General features: G+C 38.6%; 1 protein-coding gene across 1 annotated transcript in view; it reads right to left on the reverse strand.

Annotated features, from left to right (window-relative positions):
- Positions 1–118: 118 nt before the first annotated feature.
- gnal (guanine nucleotide binding protein (G protein), alpha activating activity polypeptide, olfactory type) overlaps positions 119–15,261 on the reverse strand; it is a 58,589-nt gene continuing 43,446 nt past the window's right edge. Inside the window, exons 6-12 of the mRNA XM_066676298.1 lie at positions 8,155–8,209; positions 7,394–7,467; positions 6,454–6,512; positions 5,453–5,573; positions 3,544–3,674; positions 2,971–3,038; positions 119–1,219 (exon numbers count right to left, since the gene is read on the reverse strand). Of these exons, the coding sequence (XP_066532395.1) occupies positions 1,073–1,219; positions 2,971–3,038; positions 3,544–3,674; positions 5,453–5,573; positions 6,454–6,512; positions 7,394–7,467; positions 8,155–8,209 (655 nt within the window). The 3' untranslated portion in view covers positions 119–1,072. The remainder of the gene's footprint in view (positions 1,220–2,970; positions 3,039–3,543; positions 3,675–5,452; positions 5,574–6,453; positions 6,513–7,393; positions 7,468–8,154; positions 8,210–15,261) is intronic.

Genomic DNA, 15,261 nt, shown 5'->3' on the forward strand with positions numbered 1-15,261 from the left:
TAGCATTACATTTTGCAGGCCTGTACAAGATAAAGCAACCTTGCACATTCCTCTGTATAATAAAACAACCCCACCCCCCCGCCCCCCACCCCCTTCCCAAAAAATATATTATGTATCCATTTATTTATATATATAGGACTAGCGCCCACCATATCGAGACACCTCCCCTTGTTCTAAGAGAGGCATCGATCAGCCAATCTGGTGTGGTGGCTCTCCTGAGGCAGAAAGCAGCTACTGCCTGTTGGCCAAGAGAAGCAGAGGACTACATGTCCCACAGTCCACCACTCCTAAGCGTAGTCTGTGCTCACTGGATGATTCAGAAACCCCCTGCTATCCCTGCAACCCTGCAATCTTGACAGTAAAACTAAGCAAAGAAAGGCAAAACACATTGAAATGAAACAAATAAAGGAAAAAAAACACTAGATAGGAAATGTGACGCAATAATAAATATGGCGGTGCTACATAGTGAATTACGCTTCCTGGCCTTCATTTAAGGAACCTGATGCAAAGTGCATTTATCCACCCCCTATGTCAAGTATTCTACTTAAAAAAAAAAAAAAAAAAAAAAAAAGACCTTCACAAGATTTGCTGAGGAGAGGTCATAGGTCAGACTACATTCAGACTAACGTGCCTGAAGTTACCACAGGTTTCCGTTAGGTTCGCTGGTCCACGTCCAACCACAGCTAGCAGAAAGTAAAAAATGGGAAAAAAAAAATCAAGTCTGAGAAACTGAACAAAAAAAAAGGAAACCAGGAATGACCTTTGAGTGATCAAAAATTCAATTCAAACAGCAACTTCAGGTGTGTGCTCACACACGCACACACACACATACGCACGCGCACACACACACACACACACTCGCACACGCATACCTCATTCTTTTCTCAGAAATACAGGCTATAAATAAGAAGATAAAACGGGGAAAAAAAGCATCAAAAGAGGAAAAAAAATAAAATCACATGACAACATCGTCACTTGTCAGTAGTTCACATAGTCCTGCTGCAATCTGGGAGTGGAAAAAAAAAGCGATCCGATTGGAGGAGTGGCCATCCGTGACTGTGGTGGTGACCAATCACAAGAGCTCGTACTGACGGAGGTGCATCCTCTGGATGATGTCACGACAGTCGTTGAAGACACGACGAATGTTCTCCGTGTCCACGGCGCAGGTGAAGTGCGGGTAGCAGTAGTGTTTGTCCGAACCACTCGCTGTGCTGATCCTCTGCAGGAACACACACACACACAGCACAAATTGCTTAAACAGCTTAAATCTTATACACAGAATAAGATGTGAAATATCCTTTGCCAATCCATTAGAGCTTCACACAGGGCCCAACCCATGCTCTTCCTACCTGCAGCCACACAATGTCTCAAATCCTACACTTAACCATGAAGTTTGCTGTGGCCATTTATGATCCGATCAGCAACTGGCTCTCCTTAACCACTAAGGTTACTCATGACCAAGACCACCCACTGCATCACTAGCTCTTCACAGGGGTCATCAGGTCAGCACCTTCCCTCGTCAATGTTTCACTGAATTAAGCCCACTACTCAGAAAGTCTTTCTTCCAAACTATGACCATCAACCTCTCCAAAAACCTCAGGTGCACACTTGTACACCATGAGGCCCTGGAGCAGAACTCGCATTTGCATGGTGCACCACATCTTAAACCTCACACAATTTTGGTGGGCTAACCTGGATTTGCTGTTCCATCTCCCCTAGTGGTGGAATATCTTGTGGCAACTCGAGCTCATTTGCTTTATTCTTTTCAATATACACACCATTACATGCTCCTCTAATTCCCTCACTCCAACTTTTAAACTCCAGGATTTCTTAGATTCATTTAGCATTCATTTCTATTCATTTTAGTGGAAGAAATAGTTCATATTTCAGGGGGAAAAAGCATCCAAAAACTGTGAAAATCAGACTGACCACTTAATGTCAACATGCTTAGTGCCAAGTGTCACCAAGAGGGCTATAAAGCCCCATTGCACTGGGCTGTGTAGCAGTGATAAAACAGCTTCCTATACACTTGGAATAAACTGGTAACTGGCTTCACTCTTATGCTCTTGTGACTGAATGCCAATAAATCTTTCAATACCTAGTGCAAAGCCTTTCTAGAAGAAGGGATGCTGTTACTTCAGAAAAGGGACTAGCTAAATAATACTCTCAATTTAAAAAAAGGTAAAGATCTTCGGCCATATTATTAGCCACAAAGCTGCAATGAAAATGTATAGAATCAAACTTTAGATATCCAAGTCATGTTTGATCAACTACATTAGTGGAAATAGTAAAACTATAGGGCACTATATAAGTAAACACAAAGCATGAGGGTTAATCCCATCCATTATCTGTAAGCGCTTATCCAATTCAGGGTCACGGTGGGTCCAGAGCCTACCTGGAATCATTGGGCGCAAGGCAGGAATACACCCTGGAGGGGGCGCCAGTCCTTCACAGGGCAACACACACACCTACGGTCACTTTTGAGTCGCCAATCCACCTACCAACATGTGTTTTTGGACTGTGGGAGGAAACCGGGGCAACCGGAGGCAAACTCACAAGGAGAACACACCAACTCCTCACAGACAGTCACCCGGATCGGGAATTGAACCCACAACCTCCAGGTCCCTGGAGCTGTGTGACTGCGACACTACCTGCTGCACCACCGTGCCGCCCAGGGTTAATCCCATTACTTAATTTTACTCCTGCTCCTTGTTTTTGAAAGTTATCTTTCCTATAGGAACTAAGTTACAAGTTGTAGTAGTTCAAAAAGACCAGCATTTCAGTGGTCCTAACCCTAGGACTAGAAAACAGAGAAACACAGACAAAGCAGACAAACCAAATATTTCAAAACACTTAATTGTAGAGCTTTCTCTTGTATTAACATAAATATTCTATCAAACATCTTGGGATAAGAGACACATGCGTTCTATTAGAAACAGATGACAAATGTTCTTTATGTATGGAGCCTACCAGAAATTCATCCCGAATGAAGAACTTGGCCCTGGTCACTTTTGGGTCCTCCCCAGGGTCAGGGGTTGCTGTGCATAATAGAACAAAAAGCAAAATTAGTTCAGTGTGACTATGTAGGAAACCTGTCCCGCATTTTCCATACTTAACATAAAGCATATGAATGTAGAAGCACTCTGTGAATGTTTTTGTCACCCCCCCCCCTCTCTAGCCACCCCCATTCCAACAATCACGTACATATCTATTGCTTCCAAACACCACTGTAATTTATATTAAACATTGTAATTCTTATAAAAAGGCAAGTTCTTAGTAAACAAATCAAAGTAAATAATGACACGCATTATGTATCTCATTCATGTGGCTTGCTGTGTCCCTTCCCTGCAACCTCCCCCAGCCTTTATCAAGCATCTAGCTGTTTCAGGGGTGCCATCAAAAATATTTGGGTGTTGCTGACATAAAAATAAAAAAGACCATTAAAAAACTTTATTGTGAAAATGCAGCTATAAAGTCAGAACAGTGATGTGGCCAGAAATAAAATTATCCCGAATCATTATGACATTTTGCTTATACCCTTACCTTCAGGCGGGATTGAGTAGCGAGCATATTCTGGGAAGTAATCTTCAAGTTTGGATTTACCAGCCAAAATCTTCTCTGCCAACATATCCTGTTTGTTCAGAAAGAGGATCACTGAAATAGTCCGTAAAAACCTGTAGGAAATAGACAATCCAGTCAGAATCTACCAACATACAAACAGCTATGACTTTTCTCTCTCTAGCACTGCTCAAAAGTCTCTTTTTGAAGAAAGAGTGAGTCAAAATATGGTTCTTAATATTAAAACCAAAATTTGGTGCTCTTGAGTGGCCCTAACATTGGGAGACTGTAATGGTGCTTTTCCATTGCATGGTACCTACTCCACTCTGCTTGGCTCAACACACTATTCCCGGGTCACTTGTTCTTTTGCACAGCTGCCCCATGAAATGTAGCCGGTCACAAATCCCCGTCTCTAGCGGGAACTGCAAGCTTTAAAATCTACAATGGTGGCTGTAATTTTAAGCACTGTTTATTAAGCACTGTCATGTATTCGTGTGTTTACAGATGACTAGTTTGTGCTGGAGGTCTGCGTTTCATAATGATTGACAAGTCTGTCTGGCCAATCAGCGCTTTGCAAGGTTTACATATCACTTATAATTTCGACTCGGCTCGTTTGGGACCTGCAGCGAGCAAGCACTAAAATAAAGTACCAGGTCCACGTACCAGGGACCAGATTTGCCTAGTGGAAAAGCAAAACAGCAGAGTCGGGTAGATGACATGCAGTGAAAAAGTTTCCTTGCAGTCTTTGAGGTCGTTGCCATCCAAAATTTGGGGAAGAAGAGTGTAGAATTAAGTGTATAATTACAATCTGAGTACGCAGGATGGCCTTTTTTGACAGATCCTAGCCAACATTTGTTAATTAATATGATCAAATTGGGTGGCTTTTGTTTTCCTCCACTGCATGGAACCTTCACAGCTCAGCTCTATTCTCTCTGGTTCATTTTGCACAACCTCAGCTCTCCCCCAAAATGTAGCTGTGATGTCACAAAACACCATCTCTAACAGAAACATTAAACACCATCTGTAACGGCTTTGGAAGCCACAGTGAAGGTGGAGTTAAGCGTCATTTACTCATCTTGTATTGTGTTTTTGCGACTGAACACGGCTTAAAAGCACAGGTTGAGAAAGACCAGTAGAGTTTTTCATTCCTTGATGTACCTTCCACCAATCCAAGGAATGTTTGAATCTCTTCAAAAAATCATAATAAATAGCACAAATGTACAAGCTGAGTCAGATAAAAACAAACTCGCTATTGTAACTGTGAGCAAAAAGGTGCCTAATGTAAAACAAATAAAAAGTAGGGTTGAGTAGAATAGTTTAAGTACCATGCTGTGGTTCAGCGGAATACGAGTGCAAAACCCCAAAGACATTGCATTTGATGTAGTTTTAAAATATGCATTGGCGGGCTGGATTTGTAAATGAGGAAGCATGTGTTAGCCTTCACTTTCCCCAAGCCAGCTTTTTAATATTGTGGGATTGTGTGAGCCCTAAAGGGGGAACAGATACTCTTTTCACCAAAGTTTGTGAAAGTTTCTTCAGCAACATTTCAGACTTAAGTGGCACTGCAAAGGCAGCCCGGGTTCTGTAATCAATATATCCATAATCCAAAAATCAGTTTAATTGTTAAAAGAACACTATACAGGAAGTGGCTTTTTGTCTCCGGAGCTCCCCCTACCTGCTGCTGAGTGTTATACACATTTACAGTAATGTGAAATCAAGTCGGAAGACCCTCACAATCATTCTGAAGCTGTCATTTTTAGGTAAAAATAATTCATAGTGTTCCTTTACTAACCACTTTCTATGTTACTGTAAAACAGTGGACATTGTGCATGCAAATACAGAAAAACGGAACAACATAAAAGAGGGAAACAAAGACAAAAAATTAGGGTGGAACCTGTTATTCCAGATGCTGCGGAATAGGTCTAGGGACTCGCGCAGACGATTAGTGCTGTTATCTTCTCTGATCACCATGTTGTAGCTGCTACTGGCTGCCACAAAGATGATGGCTGTCACATCTGGAGGGACATTCAACAGGAAAATATACCATTTTAGTTTTTTCATCTGAATTTGAATCTGAATGTTTTTTTAAATCAGACGTTCATATGTGGCAATGTGACTCTGTCTGAACAGCCAGAATTCATGTGACTTTTTATGTAACTCCAGTCATTAAGAATGATCTGTGGACTCCGGTCCAAAGCATTTTCGTTTTAATTTGAGGCGATTGAGATTAGTGACAATTCTAAATCCAGGCTCCTGTCTCTTATTTATGAGAAAATAAACCTTGTGGAGAACAGCTTCTTTCTAAGTAGTTCTAAATCTGTTTTATATTGTTCACGTTGTTATGAAGCTGCAAAAATGTGGATCATTGGAATATTAAACTCATGTTGGCACTTGTATCCTTCTCTTTGGAGAACCTGTGTTTTCGAGACATGGGAAATTTTCTCTTAAAGTGAAAGAAACTTCAGTTCACGTTTTAATATTTTTTTTTTTAACATAGAGCTCATTTGGAATAAAGGAAAGGAAGATTTTGTGATACAGCAGTCTGCTGCAATTCCTTCAATTCAAAATGAAAGTACTTTGTATGGAACAGGCAGACATTTCCTTCTGGTCAGAGCCTGAAGCATCATCTTTTGCGCATGCGGGTCAGTTTAGGAGCATGATCTGTACAGACTGATGTGAGATATAGACATATGGACAGTAGAGAAAAAAAATAGATTTGATCACAAAACATTATTCAATTTGATATCAATGTTTTTGTATATTTCCAGTATTTACCCTGTTTTGACTTTAATCTTCCTGTGATGATATATGTATTGTTTTGTAACATAAACACATCTCATCAACTGCCTCATTTTTATGTAAATCTGAAATGAACTACATATAAATTAAACTCACCATTAAAGCACTGAATCCACTTTCTCCTCTCATCCCTCTGACCTCCCACATCAAACATGCTGAGAGAGAGAGAGAGAGAGAGAGAGAGAGAGAGAGAGAGAGAAAATGACAGCAACACCCAAAGATTAAATCACGTTGGAAACAAATTATTTTAAAAACAGTTCCTCACTGAAAATCAAAAAAATAATAATATAGAAAATAATCCTGCAGTTGAAAAGGCACATAGAGAGAATAGAAATTATCATTATAGATATTATACAACAGCAAACCCATGTGATCAGAAAGGAAATCTGCAGTTGCATTATTCAATTAATAGTCCACTGAGGTCATGTTGTCATCTTGTAGTCATTAGGACTTCCAGGTCTAAACTGAAGGACAGAAATGAGTATCTTTGAAAACCTGATACTTGTTTCTGGTTCAGAAGTGTTACCTCCAAACATTCCCTGAATAACAAAGTCATTAAGAAGTCAAAAAACTCATTTTGTTATAATCTAGCTCACGCTGCATTCAATCATAATATATGTAACATATTCAAAATACTCCACAGACGATAAAGCATTGTGTAGCTTTTCAGATAAAAGCAGCATTATTTATCTTTTTAGCTGCCAAGTTGAGTCCAGTTACATTCAGATAAAAATAAAAATACATAGGACACAACGTATCAAATTTAGCACCAATATCTGTGATGTTTGGACAATCTATTAAAGTTTAGTCATAGAAAAATTAAACTTAGTCAAAGAAGTCACAATATGGGCATAATGCCAACAACAGAAGATAAGGCTTTTCCATCACGACTTAAAAGGACCACAGACTACACCTACAGGCTCTGACAAAACAGTGATGACATAATCACAATCCACAAATTAGAAATGTTACATATTCAGGTTAACCATCATTCACAAAATGAAAGGAAAGTGTGCATCAGTGCACTGCCACTTACTGAAAGTTGACTTTGTCTACTTGGAACCGTGTCTCAAAAATCCCTGAAGTCAAAACTCGGCACCTAAGCAAATCCTACATAAGGGGGCGTTGGGGAAGGGAAAAATAGTCATTACCTACAGTTTCTTAAACACACACAGTAGTGTTCATTTTCCTTTAAATTCAAGGGGCCAATTAAAGGGTTACACACAGACAGATTACTCTGTCTGTTCTTTGTTATAATAGTCATGGGACCAAATGCATAGGCTTCATAACGATTACTGATTAGATTATTAGTATAGGTATGATTACTGCTACTAACTAAAGACTACACCTGTATCACTTAATGTGTACATTGTCCTGCTAGATAAAAATAGGTAAATATCATTTTGAATTATGATTATGTCAAAAGAAATACTGGGATTAAGTAAATAAATCATGGCAGGATAAAGATACCAAATGTAATGCCATTTTGTTAATGTAACCCTGTTTTAGCCCGAGATAAAGAATATATTTTGCTTGTTTGCTTACCATTATGTTTCCTTTTTTTTTTTCTATTAATGCATGTAGCCTTTGTACAACTATACACATGCATTACCTTAATCCGGCACTAATATGTTTTTCCTTTTTTCTTCACAAAACAGTGTTAAGTGCCAAAAAAATGACTAGACACACAGGAAGCCTAACTGAAGATGGATACTGCTCTTACATGATTAAAAGGTTAATATCAGCATTAGCAAATGAGTATAATACATAAATACAGTAAATACACAGTGCCTCCACCTGGTCTGTTGGTGTGTAGTCATTCTGTCGTACTGAGTCGATTCTGTCCAAGAAGCTGTAAGACACAAATAAACGCAAAAGATTTTACAAAGTACAACTCAAAAAGCTCAGAGTGTAACAGAAGTAAAGAATACATACAGATGCATAATTTTAAACACCAACAGATAAGTTACCCAACAAAACTTTTTACCCTAGTTGGAACTCATCTGTGAGAATTAAATCAGCATTAAACTTCTGGACCACAAACACCACTCTCATCCCAGAGGTAATGGATAGGGCCCCATCACTTTACAATATGCAGTTCTACTGATCCATAGCTTGAGCTGGTTGGCTTTATACCCCTCTACCTGACACTTGGTCCCTGAGCATAGTGAATTTAGGCTAATGTGTGGCCAATAATACCCAATTAATACCCAATTAATACCCAAGAGCATCCCGATTATTTTATTCATACCAGTAATGGTAATACCTGCGGTCTCTGCATAATTAGACATCTGATTTTACAACGGGGCCCCCCAAAGTAGCTAAAGTTGACAATTAAAGGTGTGTCTAATAATTAGGAAAAATTGCGTTTACAACACATATTCATTAACAATGCTTTCTGTAAGTAAAACACATGTTTTGGCCATTCCTGAAGGAGAATTCCACCAATGTTGACTGCTGCATTTAAACATGATGTTTAAATGGCCTTCTGGAATAACCCCAAGGTGGGAATTCCCTGGAATTATGGGGAGTGACATAGTTATCTGGACCTACACACTGACCTTTGGACCCTTCCTCTTACACATTTACGCCTTCATGCTGTGTTGTCATGGTAGTGTGTTTTGTTGATATACACGGTGTATCTATGTGTGTAAGAACACACGGGCATGCTATACGACTCCTAAAATATATATATATACACACATTATCTGCTATAGTAAATCCCTTCCATCCATCCCTTCCATCCATCCATTACCTGTAACCGCTTATCCAATTTAGGGTCGCGGGGGGTCCAGAGCCTACCTGGAATCATCGGGCGCAAGGCGGGAATACACCCTGGAGGGGACGCCAGTCCTTCACAGGGCAACACAGACACATTCACTCACACCTATGGACACTTTCGAGTCGCCAATCCACCTGCAACATGTGTTTTTGGACTGTGGGAGGAAACCGGAGCACCCGGAGGAAACCCACACAGACACGGGGAGAACACACCAACTCCTCACAGACAGTCACCCGAAGCGGGAATCGAACCCACAACCTCCTGGAGCTGTGTGACTGCGACACTACCTGTTGCGCCACCGTGCCGCCCAAAACTGATATTCAATACATGACATTTTTTATGTCAATAGGGTGGTCTCACAGTGGAGGGATGAACAGAAGCACTACAGATCTGAAGTAAGAGAGGAGATAACACTTAAAGCTTAAATCTTTGTTTATCTGAATGTTGTAGTGTTCTGGTATATTTTGTCAAATATATTTTCTTTATTAAAAGTATTAGTTGCTGGTTAATTGACTATACAATGCCATTTTCCTTTATTTTTAAATATGTGTAATTTTAATAAAAAACAAATAAAGTGATTTCTGACTTTTCTAACATATCTTTTACAAAAATAAAAATTGCTGATTAAACTTTAGTTGTTCTTAATATTTCTATTAAATTCACGCAGGTTAGATTTAATACAAATATGGTTTCTCCCTCTCTGCTCAGCAAGGCCACCATTAATATCCCTCGTTGTTGCACTATTAGCACAGCTAAACACAGGACTGTTCCACCACCACCCAGCAGATGGGGCACACACACAAAACCACACAGGAGTTGCTGCCTGGCTGTAACAGAGGGTCCTAGTTGCTGCTCTGCAGTCAGATTTGCATGTGGTTTGTAAAAATAAAGGTTATAGTTTGGCTAGCGGTGGCTTTTAGCAAACATGTGAGGATACAACAGAGAGCTTTGTCCTCTCCAAGCTCCAGCCTGCCCTGCTGATCGGAGACACGTTAGGCATGGCCTTAATAACAGCCGCAGTCAGGATCTATGCAGAAAAAAAAATCTACACTTGCTTTGTCTAGTAAGGATCGGATGATATGAAAATTTAAATCAATTATATCATTATATCTTTTGTACGCTGCAAAAAAAAAACATTTTATCTATGAAAATTTTACTCCACTGCTGTGAAACACATTGTTTTTTCAGTGTAAATACATTTTAAAATTGAAAAGACTTGCTGTAGCACGTAGAATTTCAAGTCTAGTTCACATTTATAATCATCACAATAATATTAAAATCATAATCATACCATGCTGTCAGATTTAATGGTTGGTTCTGATGTTATGTGATGTCAAAGTCTTCAAGATACACTATAAAATATAAAATAGTAATTCCTAACAAGAACTAAAATGCATCTTTCTTCCACTGTAAGCAGTTATCCCTGAAACTCCAGTGTGTCCCCCTTTTGGACTTGTGTCAGTGAACTGTGGGACAGACAGTATGCCGACCCTTTCGTACAGCTGACCTGGTTCACCGGACCAGTCCAACCTTTATTAAAAGAGTGGTGCCTGTTAATTGGCTGAAGGGAAAGTGCCAATCAATACTTTCCAACTTCTGAATGCCCGTTATCATCAGAGTGGCCTAGATGCTTGCTGACACACAGGGCAAATAATTCACACAGGTGCAGCTTCCTCTTTTGAGGTACTGAAGTATTAGTATTGGGAGATATCTAAAGAAAATACGTTATATTACTGCTATAATCTCATTATCAAACCTTAAACTTTGCCCCAAGTCTTTGCCTTTGGATCTTTGCCCTCTATTAGACTGCAATCGTAAAGATAGACATGTTCTACGTTCATAACACAATGTACCAACAATCAAATCCTGTGTTCATTAACGGCCAAAAAAAATCTCCTGTCCGAACACAAGCTTTTCTTTTTCCACAAATATTTACATTATGCAGAAAGTTATCTTATAAGCAGATATGGCATAGACTACATCACTTATAGTCTGATGCTAAGGTCACTGTATATGGGCTTATGATTAACCAACAATTATATCCTTGTAGGTGCACTGAATAATCCATTACACAGTACATCTGATGTAAAAGTCTATAAATATTATGTAAAAACAATAAAAAAGTAACCCAGCGCTAGCCTAATATTTAGCGAGGTAACCTAACCAAGACAGGCAACGGGACAATATCTTACTATATTAGGATAAACTTTTGTGAGCCTAGTGTGGATATTTCAGTAGCTACAAGCTTTAAATCAAGCATTTTGCCAGTGGCCTATTATTAGTGTGTGGCCCTGGATATTGAAACTTCTCTTTAAATACTGTCAAAGTATACATACTCATCAGGCCAGAAATGTGTTGGTTTGTAGAATCTGTTCGGTCTGTATGCTAACTATTGCGATCCTATCACGGCATGAAAAGATAATTCATTTATTATTGAGGGATTGATTTTTTTTTTTTACTGTAATTCATATTTCTGTTCACCTGTTTAATTAAAAAGCTATGCATTATTTTGTACTTGTGAAATCATGTGTTTAGCAAAGCTGATTTAACAGTCAAAAAGGCCAGGATTAGTAATTGTGTTAAAGGGAACGTCTACAATTGTGTGTAAACGCAGTTCTCTCTGGTTGTTTACATTCAGAAGCTAATCACCTTTTAAGGTGGAACGGTGTGCTTGAGGGGGAAAAACAACTGTTGTTAGAAGTTTAACTTGTCTTTAAGCTATACTCGCAGAAACACATTTGTAACTTGAGTTGTTTAGTTTTGTAGCACTTTTGGTAATGCAGATAGACAATTAGAGAGAGAGAAAGCCTCGCATACCTGACTGAGACTCATTCACAGCCGCGGGGGCTTCGGAAACACATTAGACCGGTTTTCAGCACGCAAACAGACTGGAGAGCAGCAAATGGTGAGAAAATATTTTCTGAATTTTATAAGAAGTGTTTTTTGATTACAATCACGGATGTCAAATTTAACACTGGCCAACTCCGGGACTTATCACAAGCTAGGGATACTTCGGTACTACTTCAATACCAAAAGTCTGAAAATGTACTGGAGATTGTGATACCACTGTTAGTAATAATAGCAAGCTATCATTAGCTTATTAGCTAGCAAATAATAAAAAATAAGTATAAGTACTGTATTTAACAGAATACTGGGGACACAGAGTGCTACACACTAACACATGGTGTTAACAAGAGTGGATAATCACAGTGGAGTGATATGTCTGGAACTTGTTTAGACTACCAGTCATTTTACTAGGCGGTTAGCAAGCTAAAAGGAAAAAAAAACAGCATGCTGGTCAATCAACTCTGTCTGTCTTTCATAATCAATTTACAGTATAGTGTAAAAGTCATTGACCATGTGTAAAAGATCAGAGCATATGTACGACTACATGTACAGAAAAATACAAATACAAATCATTATAGTTATAGGTTTGAAAACAAAATTGTTTGTCCTATTTATATTACATTTTTCCTTTTAAAAATGTTACTGTAATATTATTCTGTTATTATTCTACTATAAAATTATTACCATTCTTATTACACCTGGCATTATTATTTATATTTAAAATTTCAGGCAGCTGGTCACTGCAACAGAAATACTGTCACCTTAAAGTGCATTTATTTATCGTGGCACAATAATGTTTTGTTTAAAATAACAGTTATGTCTTACTGTGTTTTTTCAAAAGAAGAAAAAATGGAGCATAAAATTCATTGTTTTATTTTAAGCTGTGGTAACATAATTGTATACACAATAATATAAATCACACAATTTTAGTGGTACTGGTTTGGTTTACAATATATATATATATATATATATATATATATATATATATATATATATATATATATAGACTGAAATAACCATTAACAATTTTAGCCACTCAGATTTCAATGCAGAAAGCACTGTAATTATGTACGGAAGAAAGTGCCTCCTGAGACAACAACTACTGTTACACGACAAGTATCACTTCCTAGGACTTTCCTACACTTTTATCTACCTACCCATCTATCTGGACATCTTTCCAGGAACACTAACATTTATGATAACATCTGTGAGTACCCATGTGATATACAGTACCACTACGTCCGCATTATGTTTTTGATGATCTGATATTGTGAGCAGTCAGTGGAGACTATGTTCAGTGGAGACGGAGAGTCACAAGTGTTCAGTGGTAGACAGTGAAGGAAAGTTCAAAGGCCATGAGTGGTATCTCAGTAGATCTTTTGTTTCAAATAAAACACCCTACTCTTTTTATATGATTGTTCGTTACTGGGCTGCCTTAAAAATTTGATTTAAATAATTCAAATAACTGATTTTTGTTCTGTTAACGTACAATGAGAATTATAATTAACTCCAAGATTTATGGCACTCAGGTAATTTTATTAAAGTAAAACATAATTTTCTAAAACTGTGTAAGTAGAAAAGCATGTAAACACAGTCTAAGTGTTTGAAATAAGGCTGACTGAGCAGGTTCCCACCAGAAAATTCCCACTTTCTTCAGTGAATGTACCCCTATACACGATAAAACTATAACTCAGTGGCTCTCAATCACAAGATTTATTATTTGAGATATCAATGATTCATTTAATAATCATTAATCAAGGGTCCAAACCCTAGCCTACCACTGCCCTGTCTGTTTTTAAGTTTTTTTCAGTTCCAGGATGCCTGGTCCAACTAATCGGCTCATTAGCAAACCGTTTCTGAGTTTGAGTGGGTGAGTTAAAGCAGGAAACACATTAAAATGTGCAGGGAAATGGTAATCCAAGACTATTCAGTCCAGGTATGCTTTCCGATGTGAAGTGGACATAAAAACAGAAACAAATCTAAAAATAACATATAATGGATGCTCAGTTAAAGAAAAACAGAGCTGCATTTGAGAATAATGTATCATCTTATACATAAATACACAGGCTAAACTAGTGCACTAAGCGAATGAACCTTTAAACTATTGACAACCACAAAGAGCAGTGTACACTGTTTTATTTTTTAGAGGAATTTTTGGTGACTGGAAAACCTGTCCCTTCAGATAAGCTAATAATTCTAACTCAAGCAGCCATAGTTCTTACATTCTCTCTCACATTTAGGAAAAACACACACATATTTAGTCGTGCATTCTCTCAGCCGCATTGACCACACAGGAGCACTTTTAATTCTACAGTTACAGACTGTAGTCCATCTACTTTCATATCCCCTTTTCACCCTGCTCTTCAAATATCAGGACCCCCACAATGCAGGTATGGTTCGGGTGGTAGATCATCCTCAGCACAGGTGGCATCCTGTATCCACTGATGAAGGACAAGAGGACAACCAACAAAAGCTGTGCAGCAAGAGGTTTTACATCAGACTTTACATCTACAGGATGGACCAGGGAGATAGGAGTGTCTAATGCCCCTTTCACACATGAACTGTAGAACATTTCTAGAGAGGCGTGGCACACAGCTCTTGTGCAGTATGTGCAGGAGAAACTCCGGAACACTTCCTGTGCCGTTCTCACATGTGCTGACTTTGACTTTACCCAGAACATTTATTAGGGCTCCAGGAGGATGAAGTCCTTTACACATACAGCCCCTCCGGGCAAACTCCGGAACATGCCTGGATTACAGTGCATGTGTGAAACGGGTGTAACAGAGTGGACAGTGAGGGGACACAATGTTTCAAAACATGAGCAGCACTGCTGTGCTAGAAACCTTACTTCAAACAATATTGGTTGGCCTTTAACTGTACTATTTCCTTTAAACATCTGTGGAGTAGTGTAATGAAGTGATGCTTAGAAAACAGCATAGAACAGTTAAACACTTTCTCAAGCAACTGTGAAAACAGATACTTTAAATCAGATTTTGGTAAAGCTAGTGTGTATCCATGTGTGTGAACATGTGGTTTGTTTTGAAGAAAACAAAGCAACTGAGGTGTCAATTACTTAATTCAACTACAATGAAAAAAGCCTTTGCAAAACAGTGTGATCAAGAAACTCTGAGGTGGAAGTCCGAACTGAAACTAGAAAAAAAAAGAAAAAAAGAAAGAAAAAATAAAACACATGGGCTGCAACAATTTCCTGTCACTAGTGCTTAGTCAGCAGTGACCAACCATATCGCAACACAATCTCAATCTGCTTTGCTGTT

This window comes from Hoplias malabaricus, chromosome 1, assembly GCF_029633855.1.
Source record: "Hoplias malabaricus isolate fHopMal1 chromosome 1, fHopMal1.hap1, whole genome shotgun sequence".
NCBI lineage: Eukaryota > Metazoa > Chordata > Actinopteri > Characiformes > Erythrinidae > Hoplias > Hoplias malabaricus.